The sequence below is a fragment of the Accipiter gentilis genome, chromosome 33 (genome assembly GCF_929443795.1).
Source record: "Accipiter gentilis chromosome 33, bAccGen1.1, whole genome shotgun sequence".
In the NCBI taxonomy this organism is placed as follows: Eukaryota; Metazoa; Chordata; class Aves; order Accipitriformes; family Accipitridae; genus Astur; species Astur gentilis.
In genome coordinates, this window is record NC_064912.1 from 12,236,346 (window position 1) to 12,259,011 (window position 22,666).

The 22,666-nt window shown below is 40.3% G+C and overlaps 1 protein-coding gene across 2 annotated transcripts in view; it reads left to right on the forward strand.

The window, feature by feature from the left end:
• Positions 1-995: 995 nt before the first annotated feature.
• The window catches only part of OTOA (otoancorin), a 40,351-nt gene continuing 18,680 nt past the window's right edge, over positions 996-22,666 (forward strand). Inside the window, exons 1-20 of one of the 2 annotated variants that reach the window (XM_049791091.1) lie at positions 996-1,247; positions 3,831-3,921; positions 4,264-4,292; positions 4,384-4,414; positions 4,508-4,535; positions 5,455-5,542; positions 7,039-7,170; positions 8,604-8,839; positions 9,057-9,160; positions 11,977-12,083; positions 12,531-12,670; positions 15,171-15,294; positions 15,705-15,920; positions 16,468-16,635; positions 16,946-17,086; positions 17,681-17,736; positions 18,113-18,230; positions 18,733-18,806; positions 20,359-20,494; positions 21,854-22,044. In XM_049791091.1, the coding sequence (XP_049647048.1) occupies positions 3,843-3,921; positions 4,264-4,292; positions 4,384-4,414; positions 4,508-4,535; positions 5,455-5,542; positions 7,039-7,170; positions 8,604-8,839; positions 9,057-9,160; positions 11,977-12,083; positions 12,531-12,670; positions 15,171-15,294; positions 15,705-15,920; positions 16,468-16,635; positions 16,946-17,086; positions 17,681-17,736; positions 18,113-18,230; positions 18,733-18,806; positions 20,359-20,494; positions 21,854-22,044 (2,198 nt within the window). In that variant the 5' untranslated portion in view covers positions 996-1,247; positions 3,831-3,842. Of the gene's footprint in view, positions 1,248-3,400; positions 3,426-3,830; positions 3,922-4,263; positions 4,293-4,383; positions 4,415-4,507; positions 4,536-5,454; positions 5,543-7,038; positions 7,171-8,603; positions 8,840-9,056; positions 9,161-11,976; positions 12,084-12,530; positions 12,671-15,170; positions 15,295-15,704; positions 15,921-16,467; positions 16,636-16,945; positions 17,087-17,680; positions 17,737-18,112; positions 18,231-18,732; positions 18,807-20,358; positions 20,495-21,853; positions 22,045-22,666 lie in introns of those variants that run through there. The other variant, XM_049791092.1, reaches the window with a different exon arrangement.

Consider the following 22,666-nt stretch of genomic DNA (forward strand, 5'->3'; position numbering starts at 1 on the left):
TACTTAAGCTTTTTAATCCCACAGGTTAAAAATCACATGAGACTATGCATTTCACATGTCCTATCTTTTAGTCTTGCCACTTAGGACTTTGGTTTGTAATGGCTTTGAGAGGTTTTGGGACAGAAGGTGCAATGTAAATAAGTTTGGGGTTTTTTCTTATGATTTCCTGTTTTGTTCCCTCTATTTAAACAAGTATTCTTACATGTTAGGTGGGGAATTAAAACACTTAGTAAGCATGAGCAGTAACAGGGAAAAGCTATGAACAGAGTAAGCTTAAATTCAACAGGATCAAAAACCTGCTTAGTCCCGTTGAATGTACAAAGTGGTCCTGGGTGACTGTACCTACACCTATACTTCTAAAATCAGAGTTGCTTGCAAAGGACGGGGCGCAGCGTGGCTCATTGTGTCAGGGAAGGGACTTCTTTCTTTCTAGACCTTGAAAGTGCATTTGTGTGCAGTTAATGTCTGCTCACACAGCCCCGTGCAAAGAAACTTGAGTCCAGTAGTTGATTAAATTACCTGAAATACTTTAAGTTGTCATCCAAGGGGACAAGTGTTTATTGCCAGTCCGAAGTCATTACTTTCGGGCTTGAGGAACTCTGCCTCGTCCCTCTGCTGTCCCTGTCCTGCTGTGGGTGACGGTGTGCAAGTCGCACCTCGGTGTTCTCATTAATGTGCGGTGTTTTGCCCTGGAGAGTAACTGAACTGTCTGTTCTGTCAAGGTGGCACGGGATGTGTTGCATCGCAGGAAAAAGATGCTCTGCAAGGGCACGATTTAGTCGGAAACTTTCAACGCAAAGTTGGAACAACTTCGTCTCAGAAACCACAGCCCCCTTTTGCTGGGTGATCCCAGGTACAGTCGGTTCGCATTCCGCTCCGAGGAGCCCAGGGCCGCCTGCCGCGCTCGGGTGGGGAGGTGGGGGGAGCAGGGCGTGGGCAGCACCAGCCTGGGCCCGTGGGTTTCCCCCACGCAACTCTCCCTTCGTCTCGGGAGGGGAAGCATCCTCTTCTGCCTGCGACGGGAGTCCCTCGCCCTCTGAGCCCCCCCGGCAGAGGAGACTTTTCCCCTCCCCTCCGGCTGAAGGCCGGGGGCTGCCGGGCAGACACCCGGGGGCTGCGGGGCAGACACCCGAGGCTGCGAGGCGGTGCTGGCCCCGGTCCCTGCCCCCGCTCTCGGGGTCCCGGCTGGAGCCGCCCAGCTCGCTGCGCTGCCTGTGCGGGGAAGGAGGTGTGCACAGCGGAGGCAGGTAAAGTGCCGCCGGGTCCTGGCTTTCCCCAGGAACCCACCGTCTCTTTCCCCTCTTCTGCCCTCCCCTTTCTTCCCTCTTTCCAACCTGACCCCCTTGAGGGTTCCCTCACTGCGTTTATGGGGTTCTTTTCAGAGGTGCTGAGACCCTGGCTGCAAGGGGGCACTGGTGGTGCAAGGGCTTATCAGCAAGACTTCTGATGATGAGGTTAGCTTTCTGGTTATCAAGCTTCGGATAAGGCAGCGACTGCATCGGAGTGAGTGATAAAATGTCTAGGATTTCTTTACATGGAAGAGCGGCTGTTTAGGGAGCAAGAGGAGAAGGCAGTTCGGGAGCTTATCATAACTGGAGAGTCCTGCAAGGGTGACATCTCGGAGATCTGATCACAGCATATGCTGCCGTGTTGCAAGGAACGATCTGTGGGGAAGTGCTGGATGGGATCTGCAAGAGATCCTCACAGGGTGATTTGGGATTGTCTAAAGGCTGCGGTGAACTTCTGCAATGAGACTAGTTTCCCTGACAAAAGGAATTATTTCATCCCTCAGATTGTCTTATCAAGCGATGCTGTTTCTGTACCTGCTAATTGTCCACAGGAGTTAGTCAGGGTAAAAAAAGCACTTTCCTTAGCATTTACTCTCCTTACATATTAATTTAGCATGCTCTAATTAAAATACCCTCAAAGTGTATCAAAGTGGATGAGTTGGAATAAACAAATCAGGATTGACATTGGTAGCATGAGTTAAACTATGCAGAGTAATCAAACCTTACTGCAAAATTAATAGGGCGAAGGCAGAAACAAACACAAGAAACTTCATTGTCTAGGAAACCAGATACGTCTGAATGAGAGACATCTACTGTAGTGCTCCCAAAAGAATAGCTGAAAAGGGTTTCAGTGTGTGCAAGAACAGGACAGAGGCGATAGCTTCTTGAAGTCTAATGTTTAAATTTTTCATCATCCATCAGTTTGAGTCACTCCTGTTACAAGACTGGAGTTAAGTGTTTGCAATAGACAGAAATATTGCTAGCGGCTGTTGAAAGACGTTTTCATAAAAGAGCTCCTTGCTGATAAGTGAGATTAAACAATCTGGAAAAGGCATTCGTATTTATCAAATGTTCAGATCTGTAACTCAAGCTGTGGCAGAGAACTTTAAAAAAAAGAAGAAAAAAAAAGAATGGATCCAAATTCAGCAACAAAAAGAAATGCACAAACTAAGTGTGGCTGCAGATAAACCTTTGAAATGAAGGAAGGGGAGAAAAAAACTAACAAAGTCACCTCAGGGTCAGAACGAAGTGGGTCAATGGGGTCCTCTGTGTCATTTGTTAAAATCAGGAACTAATCCCAGTGTAAGAAGCTGCAATCTGTAGAGCAGGGCATCTTCTAATATCTCAGATTAATTAATTGTTTTACCTGTGGGGAGGGTGACTCTCACGGCTGGGCAGAGGGCCAGGCTGAGGGTGCAGAGGCAGAAAATCCTCTTTGCAGTAAACTTGGTGCAATGTGGCTTAAAGCAGCTCACGGTCCTCAGCACAGCGGAGGGGATGTGGCTGCGGAAACGCTTGTGTGAGCGAGAGCTGCTCAGTCTCTGCTCCCTTTCCATCCCATTGCATTATTGCAGTGTGTATTCTTGTCCTTCAGGAATTAGACCAAAAGCAACAAATTCATTTCATATATGACAACTGTGAGACTGTCAGTCTTCTGTGATGAGAATCAGTGACATCCTGGTGAAAAGCTCCAGGTATCCCATTACGGGCCTTCCAGCTAATTTATCTTTCGGTGATCTTTATGCCACGTAGCACAGGGCAGCAGGGATAGCAAGAGCTACTAAAACACCTATTTCCATAGAAACCATGTCCTAGCTCATAGTGAAAAATTGATGGTACGCTTCTCACGAGTACAAAGATAGAGCTTGGATCCATCTAAATGAAGTGGCATCGTCTTGAACTCCATTTCCCAAAAGTGTTGCTTTCTCTCTGCTTCAGAAGGGCAAGGACTTTTTGCCCCTTTTTGCAGAGCGAGGGCAGCAGGGGAGGGGAGCATTCCTTCCCCCTCCCTGCCTGGAGCACCCTGCACGGTCATGGGCACGCAGGAGGGTCAGGCCCTCCCACCGTTCGAGTTCAGGGATCTGCAAATGGAGGGTCCCAGACTGGTCTGCAGTAATGAGCTAGAAAAAGTTTAGGGTTTGTCTGGAGCTTCTTTACTATTTCCTTTTTCACTCCCTCTACTTCTTTTCTGGTTTATCTGAGTTTAAAAGGATTTCTTTGTTTGCTTTAACAAAACTGCATTTAAGTCATGTTTAGGTGGAATGTGGCTTAGTAAATGAACAGTGCTACTAGGAAGAAAATTAAAAAAGCTGCTTGGTAAAAGGGAAATAAATCTGGCTCCACAGGCACACTTGGCGGACTTGCATAAAATATATCTCTATCCTGGAAAAAGATCTAAATTAAAAACTTGGGAGCAAGCACTGTACTCCATAGCTTAGGCTGTCTCTGATTTATAGCTATGAAAGTTTTGGGTGAATATTGCCTTTTGACTCTGTTCTTTTTATTTTCCTTTTCAATCCAAATATCTTCTGATTCTAATAGACACTAGAAGAAATGTCCAGACTTTTGAAGATATGTTTCTTATTGATATCAGTGAATCATGCTGAGATTACATACAGTCAGAACTCTGAAGGTAAGACCAGCACTCCTGTATGAGGGATGTATTTTGTGTGGATGGAAGAAGGTATGTGTAGTAAAATAGATGCAGCACTGTTCAGTAACTCAGACCATATTCTCTGCTCTCTTCTCTTCATGAAGCTATGCCAGCACAGAATTTAACCAAGATTGCTTATTATTTAATAGCCTTTTATTTTCACTGCTTTTCTGTAAAAACATTTAATCAAACCGCATTAAATGCTTATTAATAAATTATATATATAGTTTCAATTACTGCACACAATACATGTATTTTTGTATAACACAGTTGAATGTAAAACATTAAATCAGCTTTTAGTAATGGGATAATCTTTTACAGATTTGCCTCCATTATTACACAAAGCCATGGTTAGTATTTTTATTTGATCTCTCTACTAACATTTTATATTATAAACTAAAAATAATAATTTATTACATATATTTATAATTTTTTCCTTAGGAGGAAATAATAACCGGGAAATATCTGAATGGTAATGTACAAAATTGTTCCCACTTATGCTTCTAAAAGGAATTAAAACTCAATATCTCACCATAACTTTTTATGTTCCATTTTTCACCTGCAGCTCTCCTTGATATACTTCATTTTCAGAGGTAATGTATTACTCTCACCATCTTGATTTTTCAGTATTATTTTGCACTTCAGATATGATCTGTTTCATTTCCACAGAAACTGGAACATTATGGATGGAATGAAATTGGCCCATTTGATTACTTTGATTTAGATCTCCTGTGAGGAGTATTTCCTCTTAACAAGGAAAAAGCTGTTTTTCATGATAAAGCAAAAAACCATGCATAGAATGAGGCTGAGAATAAATACCTGCTACAGTTTTCAAAAGTTTTGATAATTAACTTTGTTCATAAGTTTCAGAATGATGTCTTAAGGGATTTAGGTGCAGTTCCAGCTTTCTGTCCGTCTCCCTCTTTCAGTCCTGCTCCATGCCCCATCCATCCCACTTCCTCCAGCTCCTGGCAACTTTTGAATTACTTGCTAATTTTGTCTAAATTTGAAAGAGCAGTATAAGCCTCAAAGGCTATTCCACTCCTACATATTTTGAGAAAATCAATAGCTGTGTAAAGAAGACACACTGAAATTAATGAGTCTGCTGAGGGAAAGGCAGCAGACATTAGTCACTGTACTTACTTTCTACAAGCAGATCAGAAGAGGCATAATGGGGTGCCTATAGCTCCAGACTAGCCACGGCACAGCTTGTCTCATGCCTGGAGATGGTACCACTGGCAACATGTTGGAAAATTGAGATTATTGTGGGTGGTTGTAGAGTTAGGTGAAAAAACCCGTAACTAATTCATTCCATTCCTCATTGAACCATGTGTTTTCATTGCATTAAATAGGTCGACTATTAGTCTGGTTAGGCCAGAAAGCTGAATACTTGTGTCATGATGGTGTTACTAGCAGTGTTTGTTTTCCTTATTCTTGTTTTGTCTTGTAATCTGCTATTTTTTATATGTTATGTTATTTTACTGACATTTTTGGTCCTGTTTTCTGTTACAGTTCTAATGTCTGGACAGCCAATATGCTTACAAAAGTCATGGCATATTTTCATGCCCAGGAAGTTACGTTTAATCTTAGCAGTCTGCAGGTTTGTGCCATTTACAATGCATGAAAATTTTTATTTAAAAAGGAATTAAAAAAGCAGCCTATGTCTGTAGCCAAAACTAGGTTGTCAGTAACAGAGATAACTAACAGATCTACAGTGTAGCAGGTAAGCAGGAAGTAGGAGTAGGTTTTTTGGTTGCCTTTTTTCCCTAAGATTGCAGGAGTATGCAAGGCAGAAATAATAAAGAAGATATTTTTGCTTTTCCTCTGATGGAAAGCAGAACTTAGGAGTTTTCAGGCTCAGTGATTGTTTCTGAATTGTGTGTATACACACGCTGTTTCTCGGCAAAATGGCAGGTTTCTCCCAGATTTTGACCGTGGCTGTGGTTTGCACTGCTTCTGATGGAATGAGAGGTTCCAGAGCATCCTACAAAACACGTCCACCTTTTAAAGCTCCTCTGAACTCTGTTTTTGTAAATTATCAATGTGGGAGTGATATAGGAAAAAGTCGTTGTTCTTTATCCCTAGTCATTATAATTAGTTACAAGCTGGTTTAAGTGGAGCTGTAGCCTGCTAATCAAAACCTGACCCCCTTCCTCCTCCCTACATGCGCGCACACACTCTAAGAAAGGAAAGTGTCAAATGTGCGATCTCTGAGCCTCAGGCATTCCCAAAAGCCCATGGCCATGTAGCTCCACAGCGCTCAAACCTTTTCCCAAGCTCTGTTTCACTGTCACAGCTCATCCAAACCTACATGAGACTAACGCTGCCTCTTCCCATTTGATTAGGGTTATTAACCATTTAAGGCTGTAAGCAGGCCTGGACCCCCTAGACAACAAGGACCTATCTATGTTAATATTTGTTGGTGGCAATGCAAGCTAAGCAAAGACAACAAAGAACAGTTTCAACTCAAATTCCAAACCAATTCTGAAATAATTCTGTCAGGAATTAGAAGGGATTTTACTCCAGTCTGGTGCTAATGAGCCTTACAGTGCTTTCTGTTCCAATGTTATAATTCCCCTTAGATTTTCAAAACAGGCATGAGATTGTTAACTGGTAATGCAGTTTGATGTGAGAGAGACTATTTTTGCCTTACAACCTGGTACAGAGTTTTCCTCCCATCTAATTGCACATTTCCTTCCTTTTTTTAAGTAATAATAATATGCACATGGCACCTGATTTTTTCTGAGCTTTTTAAAAGTTTCATTTTCACAGTTCTGCTGTGTGAAGCAGGAAAGCATTATTACTCTTGTTTTATGAAGTGAGAAGTTGAGGCATTTTTGTTAAATGGCTCACTGGAGAGGACTCGCTCATGAAGCCAAGAACAGGATTTTAAAATCACTGACTGTCAGAATTACATTTAGATTATTTTTATTTACAGTTTGTGTTGAGTATAGTTATTCTAGTCATTGACAACACAGACAATACAGGAGCTAAGCACTTACCTCTCCTTAAGCAGACATTTTCAGGGAGTAAAAGATGCCGCTAGTACGATAGTATGAGTTTTATATATATTACACATATTTTTCTATACTTCAGATGTCCATAAAAAGTTACCTGAAGAACCTTTTATACCAGCCTAGGCAACTACTATCCGAATTTCAACAGCTTGATCAGCAGCAGTTCCAAACTGCTATGAAGTATCTCTTCAACAGCAGAAAGGACCATCTTGTAAGTCACTTTGCATTTGCGAAAAAGAAAAGCTGCTGTCAATGGTTTAGATAAATGGGAAGGGGCCAGACTGGGGGTCTCGCAGTGCACGCCATGCAGTTACTTAGCTGGCTTGGATTAGATTCCAGGAGCCTCTCTCCTTAGGTTGGATTTATTTCATTTAATTCTAGTGGTCTAAAAGTTTGGTGCCAAGTCCAATACAGTTGTGTGGATTTTCTGTGTAATTAGCGGAGAGAAATGCATCTCCAGAGAGTGATTTACCTTCCTGTGCAAGTATCTCAGGTAGGTAGGACCAGTTGTTCTCAGGGAGTATCTGCTTCTCTTCAGTGGCTACAAAGAGAGCCAAGATGACTAAAGAAGGTGAAATTAGTTATCTTGTTAATTAGTTATGGGAGCATGCAAGCAAATTGTTAGGCAATTTGGAGGGGAGGCAGCCTAACATCATTTGCTTGCCTCTGCGGTATGTTCCCTGTGTGACCCATCTCAAAAGTCTCACTCAAAGTCAGCGAGTGCCACCCAGGGAGGACCTCCACTGCAGGGGTGGGATCGGAGCCTGATGTATGAGAGCACTTGGCATCTCCTCTGCTGGGAGGAAGGGCCTCCAGTGTGGGCATCACTGAGGGGGTGGAGATTAATATGGGAGAAAGGGAGAGCGTTTCCCCAGACGCATGAGGTGACTGCCCAGAGCAAACACTGTATAATCCACTATTCAAACAACGTCCACTATTCAAACAACAGCGGAGCAGCTCCTGCTGCCAGAGCACACAGCATAGGTGTGCAGCATGCACTGGGAGCCAGAGCAGTAGAGCATAAGCCCTTTCAATAAACTGTAAATTTTGTCTTCTCAAATGGCATACGAGTTTTTCCAGGACTGAAAATATTACATGAACAAATCACCAGGCCTGGGACTGTGAGCTCTGAACAGGCTGTCCTAGACACATCAACTGGTGAGACAGAGCAACCTAATAATCTGTGCCCAACCAGCGTGACTTTATTCCTTGGGCTTCGTTCTTTGATGTTGCCCTGTCTTCTGGAGGGGATGTTTGTAGTAATCGCTGCAAGAAATACTGCTTGGGAAAAGGTCTGTTCCAGAAATGTCTACATATTAAATTATGTGTGAAATAATACCCATTCAATTCCAATATCCTTTCATTTTCCAAATAACTAATTCTTTTATGACAGCACACAGTACAACTTCAGTCATTTGGATCATATTTCTGTTCTTCATTTTGATTTTGTCAAAAGATTCAAGTTGGTCTCTGGCCAATGCCAGAAAGGAATTATCTGAAGTAATGAAACCAGGTGGTATTCTGCAGCTATTTTTCATGAGAACAGCACCATATTTTTAGTAGAGTGCTTTCTGTCACACCTCAAAATGAACAATATATTGAGTTAATCAAAGAGACGTTCTTTTAACCCGTTGTTGCTTCCAGGAAATGGGAAATATTATTCTTGATTGGGACAAGATTCGAGAGAGAATTTTTCAAAGCCCAGGAGTAAACAGGACCTTGTTCCATATAACACTGGATAAATGCTTTCTGGCTCTGAGCGCTTTGGACTGTGTGGATATCCTAAGCCAGGTTTTGCGTGTGTCAGCGGTGAACTATCTCCAACCTGATGTCATTGGGAGCCTCCCAAACATTCTGCTGGACGATGCTTTCAGAAACTTGTAAGACATTTATTTTGCAGACACAATTAATACTATGTAGTATTTGCTGACTATACACACTTTTAAAAAGAGGTTACGCTGTGGTCTTAGTCTATTTTCCAGATACAGTTTTCTGCTTATGTGTTGCTGTTTCTAAAAACATTTGTTCATGTGCGTCATTTAAAACAAAATAAATAGTTAACTCATTAGTGAACTAACATGCCCTTGTATCACTTAGATCAACAGTATTCAAGGACCTCTATGACAAAATCTCAGCAAATACACAGAGAGCTCTGTATGACTGGATGAAGCAGATTCTACAAAAATCCTACAACATGAGTGGTATGTTATGTACAAAGTATTTTCTTCTCGCTTATCATAAGAGAAAACCAGTCAGCAAAAGGCCTATCCATTGTATTGAATTGTTTCCTAAATTTAACACAAGTCTGTTTAAGAGTAGCTGTCTTGAATACCTTTGCTCCAGAATATAAATATAATATATTTGTTATTCACAGCAAATAGGTCTCCAAAGATGCTTGCTCTTCATCTCTTCTGCACAGAGCTATACAGAAAGTCTCTGTACTCAAGTCCTTTTTCTAATACTTGAATAGGATACAATTGTCAGGTACTCTGCACAGGCGTGTTGTTCACTTCTGAACTCCTGTTTAGACTAGAAAAATAGATCTGTCTCAGAATACATTAGCCAATGCACTGTTTAAAAATACGAAAGAAATGTAGGATGTTGTGAAAGTTCTACTGCACATGACACTGACTCGTTCAGAAAAGGGACAAGGTAAAAACAAAGTTAATTAATTCTGATTTTATGCATTTTACCACATCTGTTTACCTTGTTAATGTGTCTTCAACAGATGTGCCACATCTGGGACAGTGCAGGACAGGCTCCACGAGGGGGCTGTAAAGTGGCAGCAGCACTGACACAACAGCCAGTGCTTGGGTTTCACTGAACATCCCAGCGGTGCTGTCGTGGGAGCATTTTGGACTTTTAGATGTGTGTGTTCCTCCTCTTTCCCTAGAAATCAAAGGCAAAACGCCCACTTCTTCAGTGGAGCTAAATTTGGTTCCTGGGACTTCTGCTGTTTCAAAATATCAGAGTAACCCATTAAGTCATAGAGACAAAGTTCATGACGCTGCTATGAGGGGGTATTACTGCCAGAGCATTACTGGGGAAGCAAAGATGCAGAACTTGCCTGATGCTGCTCAGCAGTCCTGGGAAAATCCCACAGCATCAGACATCTTGGGTTGTGTCTGAAACATGAGTGAACCCTCAGTTTGTAAAAGATCACCCAGCTCAGGAGGGACTGAGAATTACCATGCCTCTCTTACCTCCTGGTTGCTGCTTCAAATGCAAAGCAGCGCAGATATGGTGAATCCACTCCTGAAGGCATCGGGTGTGGGCTCATCACCAGCTAGTTCTGGTAGTGTGAGCTGCAGAACCCATCACTCCTGAGCAGGCAGGGTGGGACTGCTACCAACATACAGGTTGACAAGTCTATAACTCACTCAAGTATATCTGCACACCACAGGTCACAGCACGGAGTGCGGGATCACAGAAGAGTCCTACAATAGTCTGATTTATTCACTTTTACTTTATATGTGGGTAGCACTGGGACCATCTGGGAAAGGGATCAGCCCTCTGCAGAAGCAGCATCTTCCTCAGTGAAGCTCAGCAGAAAAGAAACTTGAAAGAAGCCTCCTATTTGTGGTGCTTATGGGGCCACCTTCCAAGCATTTTTGCTGGTTTTGGTGACAGAGAGCTCATTGCCATGCCTCTGTTATCCCTGCAGAAATGCAGAGGGTTTTTCCATCATACTACATCTCCCTGCTGTGTCAGACAGCCCCTGCAGCTGGATCACTGGCTGGGCAGGAGATGACATGGAGTTTCTATGTCTTAGAGTCAAACCTTTCAAGAAATTTGTCACTCAGCCAATTATCACGTTTTGTATATTAAAAACACTGAGGTATTCAGAGACGAAGCGTGCTGGTAGCCCTTGTGAAAACAGGAGGCTGTAACTTTTGGATTTTGTACCTTATTTAAAAATAACAAAACCGGTTTTGGGGATCACAGCTACTGCGGTTGGTAACTGCAAGTCTGTTCTGCTAAAGGCCACAGTCAACATCCTTAAATTGTTCTAGTTTTTGTTGAACTCTTTTATCATTACATTTCAACTCTCTTAATATTTCTGCTAATGGGAGGTAATATCACTCAAAAAAACAGAGGCCTGACAGGTCCGCTGGGAGCATTGTCTTGTCTCAGCTAAGGAGCTTAGATCTGTGTTTTTAAAAAAATTGCTTACTAAATGGGGTTCTTCAGCTTCTGATATTTATAGACTGGGTTTTTTCAGATACTGAAAACTCCTCAAAATGCACTTACAATTTTATTTTAACAGAGTTGTGAGTATCAGCACTGATAAGGAATATGTGCAGAGGTATCACAAGTTGAACCATCCAAATTATGACACCTTGGAGAACACACTGTCTTTGTGGCTCAGAGTACCCATCTAGTCCATAAATACTTATTTCTCAGAGATATTTGGATCTTGATTTCATTTTCAATCCTTGGGAGAATGTTACTAAATGAATGACATTTTTTAACTGTTATGCAGTGTTTTGTATTTTTTGCCAACCTATTTCCATATAGGTATATGAATGATTTTTCATTTTCTCCATTATTGCTATCGCATATTGCTGAAGTAAGTGGTATTATCAATAATAATATATAAGATGTATAAAGTGTTACAAAGTATCATGCCTTCCTGGTGTTCTTAAATAATACATTTGATTAGGAAAACTGAATTTAAAAAATGCTGCTCCATATTTAATACTATTGGTTTAATTTTTCCTGTCCCATACTTTATCCATGTTCTATTTCGGCAACATAAAACATTAATCATTTTCATATGAGAAAATTCGAGACGTTTGAAACACTATTTCATCTTCATTAAAAAATGTGTGGGCTTATAAAAATGTGGTGCTAAAATCTAGCTAATGAAGGGAACCTGACTCTCTCTGTTAAGGATTTTTCTGATTTGCAGATATTTTTTTTTTATTAGTTACCAATAACAATATACTGGGTACAATATATTTGAAAAATAATGTCTTTCTTAACATTGTAGTGAGTTTTTATTTGTACAAAACAGAGTTCAATGAATCAACTTCTTGGGTCAGTGCAGAAAACTTATGGATTTTGGGAAGATACATGGTCCATCTCCCATTAGAAGAAATTCTGAAAATTAGTCTTAGTGAAGTAAGTAACAAAATGTGGTTGGATATATCATTGTCAAGTGATGTCAGCTACAAACAGTATGAACACAAATGCAAACTTAAAAAGAAGTTTATATATTTTAATTACTTAAATATAAAGTGAATCCAAATGCATTGTCAACCAAATATTCTTCTCTTTTTTAGAATTTGAAAGTCCCTATCATTAATATGTAATTATTTATCTGTATCAGACTTCTGTGACTTGTACTGAAAGATAGGGACCAAAGATAGAAGACCCTCAAATTATTTGACAGTTTGACAGAGAATCGCTCATTCAGCTTTGCCTTCAAAAATACTGTATTATCCAAATCTATCTTCTTCCTTTCTCTGTAACATGAATGCAGTCAATTAATTTAGAGTGTAAAACATATCTTTTATTGGATGTAATTGTTTGATAATCCTGATGCATGATTTTGTTTGTACTGGTCAGATAAGACTATTCATTAGCTATGACAACGCAACAAAGCAGTTGGACACGGTGTATGATATCACACCAGAGCTTGCACAAGCTTTCCTGGAAAGAATAAACTCATCAGGGTTTGACATGAGAAACACTTCAACTATCTACAGGCAAGACTGCTTTTCTTTTTCTTTTATGGCTGTGTATGGAGAGAATGAATAAGTAAGGAGAAAAGAGAGGAGCAGTAAGTAGCTGATGAAATTGTTGATGTAGCATAGCTTTTTCCTTCCAGCAGAAGAATCTAGTCTGAAATCCAACCCTGTTTAGCAACAGTGAAGAATTGCTACTTCACAAATTTTTGGAGGTGCGCCTAATTAGCTAATGCTTTGTCTCCTGCTCCACAGTGAGGAGTTGTCTGTAGTATTAGTAGGAGGACTACAGCAGTATCTGGGAGACCCAATCGAAGCTCTGTCACATTGTACAGTGCAGCAATAAAATAAATTAGGAGAGTGGGACATGAGTTGCCTTGGCTGTTTGAATCACAGAAGATGGAGGTGTTTCATGGAAATCATGTTACAATTAGGATTGAAGGAGGAAATCTTAGCTCATGCCAGCCAGGACTGCAAGTGGTTTTTAATTGACGTGGGTGTCACCAGAGAGGTCGCAAAGTGAAGAGGTCCTGTCCTCTTTGTCTTGCAGGGTAGAAATGAGCCATGTTTAAACACATGTGACTGTTACGTGTGTAAGCAGGAAACTGGATTTTCAGGGCTGTCAAATCAGCACTGAACTTACTTTAACAGTGATTAAAAAAAAACAACCAACTGCTCTTACTCATAAATATGCAGTGAACGTGAGCTATCTGCAAGAAAGTGCTGTACTCCACATTTACATTTACACTGTTGTATCAATGGATGTATTTAGTCCCAAGACACCACTGTCTGAAGTTATTTGTAGTCTCCTTGGGGGATACCTTGGAGTTTTAAACTAATGGAGAATATGCTTTATGGTTTCAGAGCTCCTGTCATTATTGCAGTGTAACTCACTGACTTCCATGAGGTATTGCTGATTGTTGGAGGTGTAAGCAAGAGAAGAATTATGCCCACACTCTAAATTTCAATGTCAGAAATCTTAAAAATTATTTTACCGCTCACGAGAGGTGCCACATTCTCACAGATGAGAGAAATGTCATGCTCCATAATCCTTAATATATTCCATTTTTACAACACACTTATTTTATATTACTCATTTTAACCATACTGATGATTTAAATGCACTTTTACTTTTAAGAAGTAGTATTATTCATTGCTGCTAATCCCAAAGGAGATGAAGAGCTCTGGGTGGCTATGCAATAATGCATCAGAAGGTAATTATTTGTTCTAAAAATGCTGTTATAGATGTTTCTTTGATTTGTATCTTAGTTTGATGATGTCCCATGAATTCAGATGGGCTGCTGAAGCAGTATTTTTTTACATCACTAAGCAGGTGGTTGTTGAGGGACTAGAGGAAGTAAAAGCTAAGCCTTTCTGCACTGCAGAATTTTACTGAGTTTGTGATATTGCTGCAGCATTGTCCACTGTTGATTTAATTCACATCTGGACATTATTGCCTAGACTCTGCCTATGCCTGCATCATTGAATTGCTAAAAAGCAAAGACTATAGCAGGAAAACTGGGCTTTGGCCACATCTTTGTAGGTTCTTGTTTTGTGTAAATTATGAAAGCAAAGACTAAGAGTTTACAGGGACAGGGGACTGATTCAGGGTTTCTACAAACGAATTCATCACCATCACTATAAAGTCCAGAGAGAGAGATACACAATTCAGACCTCTTTCTTGGCAGGGCCGCAGCTAATGGCAGTAAATAAGCACAAGGCCTAAGTCAGGAGGCCACCTACAGCAGGCGCTTACCCTTGGTGGTATGACTACTTCTCTCCACCAGCTATGGCTGTGGTTGAGCTTTACAGAGGCTAATGGAAATGCTGACTTAAATATTACAGCATGGGTCCTGCAAAGAAAAATGAGCTCCACATCTGGTTCACAACACTGCTTTGCAAAGTGCTGTGCTGGCACAACTGAGACAGTGAACCTCAGCATGTCTTCTGCTAACCAGTGTTGAACTGGGCAGGTCTTCATCCATTGGCCAGTCATATGTTTGATGTGAAATACAGCAGGCTTTGTCTAAACCTGAAATGATAAAGAGGGTATGTAGTGCTCTAGATGCTGCTCTGACACATGAATGAGTTATGTTGCATGTGAAATCCAAGCAGGATTTAGAGTTCAAAACATCCAATCAATCCAGATAAGAGCTCAGCAAGCCACTTCTAGAAACTTATTAGTAGCCCTCCATCCTTTTCAAAGTGGAGATTATACTGCAAATTCTGCCAAGGGGAGTGGAGTCGTTAGCTGGGAAAACCCAGCCACAGACAAAGGGAACCAGGAAAGCTAAATTTTTGACAGCACAAGCAATCTGGGTAGACTTCAGCTGAACACGGAGAACAGTGCGTATGTCTTATACCCCAGTTTCAGGCTATGTGCACTGCAGTTTAATGCACTAGTGACAAACAGAAATGTCTCAAGTTTTGAGCACAAGTAGGGTATACCATACTATATTTGAGTTTTCTGAGAGTGACACCTTTTGTGTCAGAAGTTAGCTAATGTATTTCTTCTATATAGGCTAGGTTTATTGGTTTGCTTTTATGATGGAATGGAACAGATGGATGCAGCTGTGGCCCGGGCTTTACTTCATCAAATGATTAAATGCAATCAGTTGAAAGGTTTCCAAGCCGAGGTTCAGAAGGTGGGTACTGTACTTGTTCATCTTGACTAACCTAATCCTGAAAACAGAGGAGGAGGGACTTTATTCTTGAATATGGAAAGAAAAGAGTGAAAAATTCTGGGTATCTAAGAAATAAGTGGAAATAGTTCTCAAGCATATAATGCAAATAAAAGCCCATTTTGGTGTGGGGGGGGTATTTTTGGTTTTGGTGGGTTTTTTTTTACAGTGCTTATTCTTTTCTTATTCTGTTTCCTCCTGTTCTATATTCCTTTCACAACTGTGGTTCTATTTTTGAATTTTTATGAAGCGTGTGGTCACTAAATGTTTGCCAATGCCTCTTCCAGAAACTCCAGTTAAAGTTTTGGGTGATAATGGAAATCGGTTTTTGGCAGATTTTTATTCCCCATCTGCTTTTTTTTTGTTTGCTTTAGCTCAAATCTCAACTCCTTAACATTGCCATGCAAAACCAGACATTGAATGATACCCTTGGATCTCTGTCAGATGCTGTGGTTGGACTAACTTCAAGTCAGCTGGAATCTTTGTCACCTGAAGCAGTGCATAATGCTATTGCAACATTAAACCAAGTCTCTGGGTGGGCAAAAAGCCAAGTTATGATTTTATCCAGTAAATACCTCTCTTATGAAAAGGTACCTCTGATAACAGCTTTCCTACCTTCTGTTTTTAAAAGTGAAATGGCTTTTTCTCAGTATTAACCATAAATTTTGAAAAGTTTAATACAAGACTTCTTTTTAGCGCTGTTAGTGGTCTGAACATGTTCTTTAAATCAAATAAAAACATTCAAGACTGTACCTCCCAAAGTAATTCTCTAGTAACAGAGAGAATGACTATTTGCATTTGGCAGTTGTATATACTATTTTGTCTGTGTCACTGCCCTAAGCAGAATTTTTATGATCAGAGATACCAGACTATATATTCAAATATACCATAATGGAAGGAATCAGGGTCTTCTCTGAAATTTCAAAAAAAGGAACCTCTGAGAAAATAGTCGCATTTGTTCCCTGGACAGACTTGTCTGGATTGAAAGAAATCTGAGGAAAGAGCATCCCCGGGCAAGAAACGTATTAAGTATTCAACAGTAATAGTTTTGATTTATTTATTAACTTTTGCTTTTAAATATATATGCTGTTCACAAGCCAGAACACTTTCTGTTTGTTTGTGCTGTTACCTCTGCAGGTTTTGTCATTTTATAATGTTAGTCAAATGGGCGCATTGGTAACTGGTATTAGCACCCAGTCATTCTACAGCATGAACCCAAAGGAGCTTTCTCAGATTATTCGAGGCACGACATCCCAATACTTATCTGACCTATCGCCTGCACAACAACAAGGGATCCTCAGGAAGGTGATTATAAACTCAAGTGTGTAGCAAGTTCTCTCTGCACAAAAGTACAATAATCAGATATGCAGAGCATGACTTAAAATGTTGTCACTGAGATGTGTTTTAGCTCAAAGGTTAATATTTCCAATGTTTTTTGCTGAACACGAGGTATATTTTGAAGGCTCTCTGTTGCTTAGTTCTGTGGCGTTTTTAATACTGACATGTTTTTCCTTTATCCTCTTAAGAGAACTATTACACAGAATAGAAAGGGCAAATCCTGTAAATCTAAGCAGCAGTTCTGAAATGCCATGTATTTATCTGTTCCTCTTTTTAGATAGCTGCATCTGGAGATTTTTCTTCATCAGTCAAAGATATACAAGGAGCTTTCTTTAAAGAAATATCTCTTTCTGGTTTATGGAAGCAGACTGGATATAATTCTTCAATGATGAAAGAAAAAGAACTAAGAAGCAGCCAGGTAAAAGTTATTATGCAGTTCCCATTCCACTGCAATTTAGTATGATGGAAGAATAGCAACAGTGTTATAATACATATGTGTTCAAGGAACATAGGTAAAAGGAAGGAACTGCCCCAAATATATCTTGACATAAATAACCAGAAGTTATTTAGAGCCTAGGCAGCATTATGAGACAATGCTATGGAAAGGGAAGTGTTAATATGCTGAGTTTAAAAGTCTTCAGGGTTCTGCCACATAAATTCTCTCTTTCCAGTACTGTATGCTAGACATTTGCATGTACAATCAGCCCTTTGACTCTGAGAGGTGAAAGGTTGGACCAGATGATCTCCAGAGGTCCCTTTAAACCTGAATTATTCAGTGTCTGTGTGCCATGGACATGTTTAGCATCATCCCATAATGCCAGTCAGCGATGTCTTGTCTTGTGAAGAAGAAATTCAGCACTGGATGCCAAACCTTTTGGTTGGCCAAGGTGGACCATAGAAATGCCTTTAGAGTACATAAGAGAGTTAAGCATACAAAAACCTTGCAGTAGTTATTGTATCTTGCAGCTGGATTATCTAAGCTTAACTTTAAATATGGTGGGTTTTATTTCAGGCTTTGTATCTGTATGAATTACTGTCTAAGAAAAACTACCCTGTTGACCTTCTAAGGTAGGGATGATAGTCTCTCTTGAAATGGGGTTTAAGTCTAGTTTTGTGATGAGAGGAACTTTGAGGTAAACAATATGTGGTTATTTTGTACTATCTTATGTTATTCATTCCTTGATACCACAGGATAATTCACCGTCCTCATTAAAAAGGGTCTCCAAATTCAAACTCAGGATCAAAGCATTGCAGAGGTTTTAGTATTTTAAGGCTCAGTCAATATTTTTCAGTTTGATTACATTTTTACTTTCAATAGCCTTTTGGTTACAAGAAATGGGAAAGAGAGGTGGTCAAGAAACTGTATCTTAGAACATGGTTGTGGGCAGTAAGGACTAGATCCTGCTTAAATATTCAGAAGATTGAACTTTACTTTTCCTCTCAGCACAGGACAGCTTGTGAAAGGAGTAACTTGTCAACTCATTGAAAGTATGAGCACAGACGGTTTTTTAAACAATTTTAAATTGTTTGAAATGAATCTTCATCTGCTTTCTCCATATCAGGTAAAACCAAAAAAAGAGTTTGTGTACATAAACATACTACCCAATATCCAAACTGTAGGTAAATTAGAATTTGGTTAATTCTTTCTTTTTTTTTCTTTTTTTTTTTTTTTTTTTTCAAAATCTTGTATGTGTGAACTTGTCTGTTAACATATTTCATTTAAATCTTTTATGTGTGAATTTGTCTGGTTTTGTACTTAATTTTGACAACTTCATTTGTCACGTACAAATTGCAAGAAATTCCTACAGTCTTTCTAAATTGCTAATTCACGAGTAATCTGTTTGGAAAGATATATAAGTTTCAAAAACATGCAAATGCTTTCACGCACCCAAATATAGGATGTTTCATCTCTGATGTCTACAAAACCAAAACTCTAAACAACTTAAAAGCAAAGAAAATTGCTCTTTGAAGAGAATATGCACAGTTTTATATATGCTAATTTATAAGCTGTAAACAAACCATATTTTCATTCTTCTCAAAATTTCCAATTGTTGTTGCTTTTAGGTTAATTGTTTGGCTTGGAAGTTTTGGAAAGTCTCCAATGCATCTATACCTCCCTTTCTCTTACTGGTGCTTCCGTGAGTTACATCTTTACTACATCTTAAGTTGCTGCATTTGCAGCAGTACATTCAGAGTAGTCCTTCTGAGCACTTTGTTAATAATCTCTTCAGTTCTAAGAAAACTGATGATTCAAACAAATGGTAATTTATAAAAAGTGGTTACTGACTGTAGCCAAAATCTGCGTCAAGTGAAAGCTGGTAATGCTTGGTGTCTTTTAGTAGAGCCCATTTTTGTCACAACTGTGGATTCCTTTGCATTCTTGAAATCAGTCCCCCTCAAAGCGCTCTGGGCGCAGACTAAATCACGGTGCAGTTGTGTGGCAGCAGTGAAAAAGCTTGTAATATTGCTGCTTGTACTGTTGCTGATGTCTGCTAAAATAAAGGGATTAATTTGTTGGGCTTTCTTAAACATAATTGTTTAGAATCACAAAACTAACTTAAATGTAGTTTATGCTGGACTTTTTTTTCTTTGGGTTTGGGGTTTTATTTTCTTGGTGTTTTTTTTTTTTTTTCCCCCTAGGTTGTGGGACTTGGTTTGCTTGTTTGTTTAGGGGGTTTTTTTGAGAGTGGATATGTAAGACAAAGCCATTGGGTACTGCCCAAGCATATTTCTCTGTATGGTTAAAAACATTTCAGTGTGTTTGAAGACATTGTTGTAAGTTAGCAAAACTTCACATTATGTAAACAGCAAAGTAGTATTCAGGGACAGCTTTTTTCCTTAGGAAAAAAAGTGATTGTACCTTGATGGGAACTTCTGAGTCGTACAACTTGTTAATTCCCCTTTTTCTTTATTTCTTTCTTCCTACATGCTTAAAGGGATAAAAGGGAATGAGAACTATTCTTTTCCTGGAATATTTTTAATTGAAAAAAAGTAAGAAAAGGATCCTTTTTGAAAAGGCATTGCTCTATTTAAAAGCAATAAAATAATAATAGAAAGACTTTAATACAAGGCTTTCTACAAACTACAGCACCAAGTTATTTGGCCAACAGTTGCATGTTGCTTGTTCAGGGCCATCAGAAGTCACTGGTGCTTTTGCCTACAAAGCCTGGTAAGGCTGGCGTTGCACAGCTTTGCGATATGGCTTTATTTAAAAAGGCTGCCTGCCACTCTGAGTGGAGAAGAGCATAATTTTGTTTAATTTGCAGGCCTTCTTGGACTTTGGTACAAAGGAAGCCTACTCTAAAAGTACTCCTTGTCCTTAACCCACCCACACATCTTCATTCGTCAGAGAATTATTCCTTTTAAAAGGAAGAAAGGGGAAAAGTTTCTGAACTGTAGACAGTCTTGTTTCATATGGTGTTAAGGCATCTCAGAGCACTTCATCCACTTGCAGCTATTTATAACCCTTAGCCCTGTATTGAAATGAGGTTCATGTGCTGATGAACTGGAAGAAGATGTAGATTAAAGTAAGGTGTGGATTAATCACAACTTTTCTGGCCTGGACAGTTTAAAATTTTTCAAGTCCAGACTTGTCTCTAAATTTTTCCATCATCACAGATTTTATGGGTGTGGTTATGGGTGTACGAAGGTCAGGTTTACATTCTGAGACCGCTTGAATTCTTTCTGCAGGACTGACTATCTGGAGTATGTTTCAGGCCCTTTATGTGTCCCTTTCATTGAAAGTCTGGGGAAGACTGAGCTGGACCTTTTGAATCCAAGCCTTCACAAAAAGAACGCTGTCCTGCAAAAAATACAGGAGTGTTTGGTAGGTATGGCTAGGAGGGGGTCAGCCGTGGAGGGGGACCTGCAAAAAAAGTAATCTGTAACTAGCCACTGACAATTCCGAAATAAGTGAGAGTGGTTGGTTAGTTTTCTCTCCCTTTATCATCATGAGGTGCATCACAAAGTTATCCTGCCTACTTGTATTCTCCAGTCCGTGTGCCCATGCTCATGGTCTCCTGCATACAGACAGCAACCTGAGACACAGGCTCTGCTGCTCTGCGTTTGTGCAGTGAAACCGTAGCTGGTGGACTGTGAGAGCCCAAAAGGCAATAACACAGCATGCTAGTTTCTTCATCATCACGAGCAAGAGCAGCTTAGACTATCACCTAGCTCAGGGAAGCTCTTAGTGCCAAGGCCCCGAGCAACCTGCTGTAGCTGACCTGCTCTGAGCAGGGGGAGTGGACTGGGCGACCTCCAGATGTGCCTTCCAAACCCAGCCAGTCTTTGGTTCTGTTTGCACACATTACTGTACTGCATTTCATACAGTAATGTCAGTCACCATCTACGTAAGTTCTTGACTTACCCACCTGTTTTCTTTCAGTTTTTTTCATTTACTGTTTCGATTTTATTGTTCCCTGCCTAAGGAACCCTTTTATATCTTCCTTAACAATTTCCCTTGACTCCATGCATATTACAAAGTGTTCTCAGGAATTGTCATTGCTGACTGCAGTGAACTGGCCAGGACAGTCTGGAGCTGACCCATTTGCACCCGGAGCTGTTCCCCCTTGCTCCAAGCGGTGCTAGTCCTGTCGAGCCAAGCATGGCACAGGAATCTCCATGGGAGAGGTGGTGGTACTACAAGGATTTTGTGACTTCTGCTGTCAAGGAGCTGCAGCAGTCACCAGTTTTTAGGGGAAAGTAGTTCTTTGATGTTGCTGTGAATATTCATGACCTTGTACATACTAACCAGCTGTATAATCCCTAGAGTTTTGGCAGCTGCTTGAGAAACCCCTCAGAGCTGAGCCTTCTGACAGCAAGAGCTTGTGAGGTCTCTGCTGCCAGGCAGAACTGCACCACCTCTGCAGGTGTTGGGTGGTCACCTGGATATAGAGATTGTGGCAGGAGATATAGTTTTAATTATTTTTTATGTGTGCTTCAATATGGACTAAAGAATACACTGAAAGCTCTGACGAGTGCTTATGAAATATCACCAGTTGCATTGGTAAAAGCAGAAAGTAAAAAGCAGTCTCAGCAGAAATGGTAGATTAAGTTGCCAGTGCAAACTGTTGTGTCTTTGTTCCTTAAAGGGTCACAGAGCTTAAATGTGTTGTGATGCAGTTGAGTGATACAGGGCAAGACCCAAGATTAGCTCTGCCAACGAGGTAAATGCTTCTTGTTTTAGAACGGCTCTGTTGCTGATGAATATGATGTTGACCTACTTGGAAATCTAATCTGCCACTTACCTCCAGCCTTTCTACATGGCAGAATGTCCCTGAAGGCAATGGCAACAGCCCTTCATCAATTCAAACTCTGCCAACAGCTCAGCCATGAGCAGAAGACTGAAATTACATACAAACTCCTCGAACTCTATGGGTAAGGTATTAGATATACCACCTTGCTTATGCTGATGGTTAAGCCATGCAAATGCCAACCGTTTGCTTTGCCTGGATAAAACTGCAATGAAAACAACACAAAGCAACTTCTGTCACTGGCCAAGCCTGGGGTCTCTGCCCACTAGAATGATATTTCTGTTCTTGTATGTAACATGATAACTGTGGAACAAAATACAACCCCAAGGACACCCTGTATGACTTAAGTCCCAGAGGAAAAGGAAAGTGTAACATTTGAGGAGGGGAAGGCAAACAGACTCTCTGGCATGGCAAGAGGAAGGGTATTACAGGCAAAGAATGGCGCAGGAATGCGAAGAATGGGAAAATGGAAGTGGGATACTCAGTGTGCTGGTGTGAGAAGAGAAATAAAAAAGTCTGCGAGCACCTGTGGCAATGGGAGAGAGCTAGAGAAGAAGCAGAGGGTTATAAAGTTCAACCAACTGAAGCAACAAAGCGGACAGTGTGTTAGATGTCATTAATGACTCAGATTAGGAGGCTGATTGGAACCACACTGCTCTATCAGTCACGCAAAAAACAAAGTTGTCCTCTATCTGGCTTGAATATACTGTTTCTCTCTTGCATTGTCTGTTAGAAGTATCTTGCAT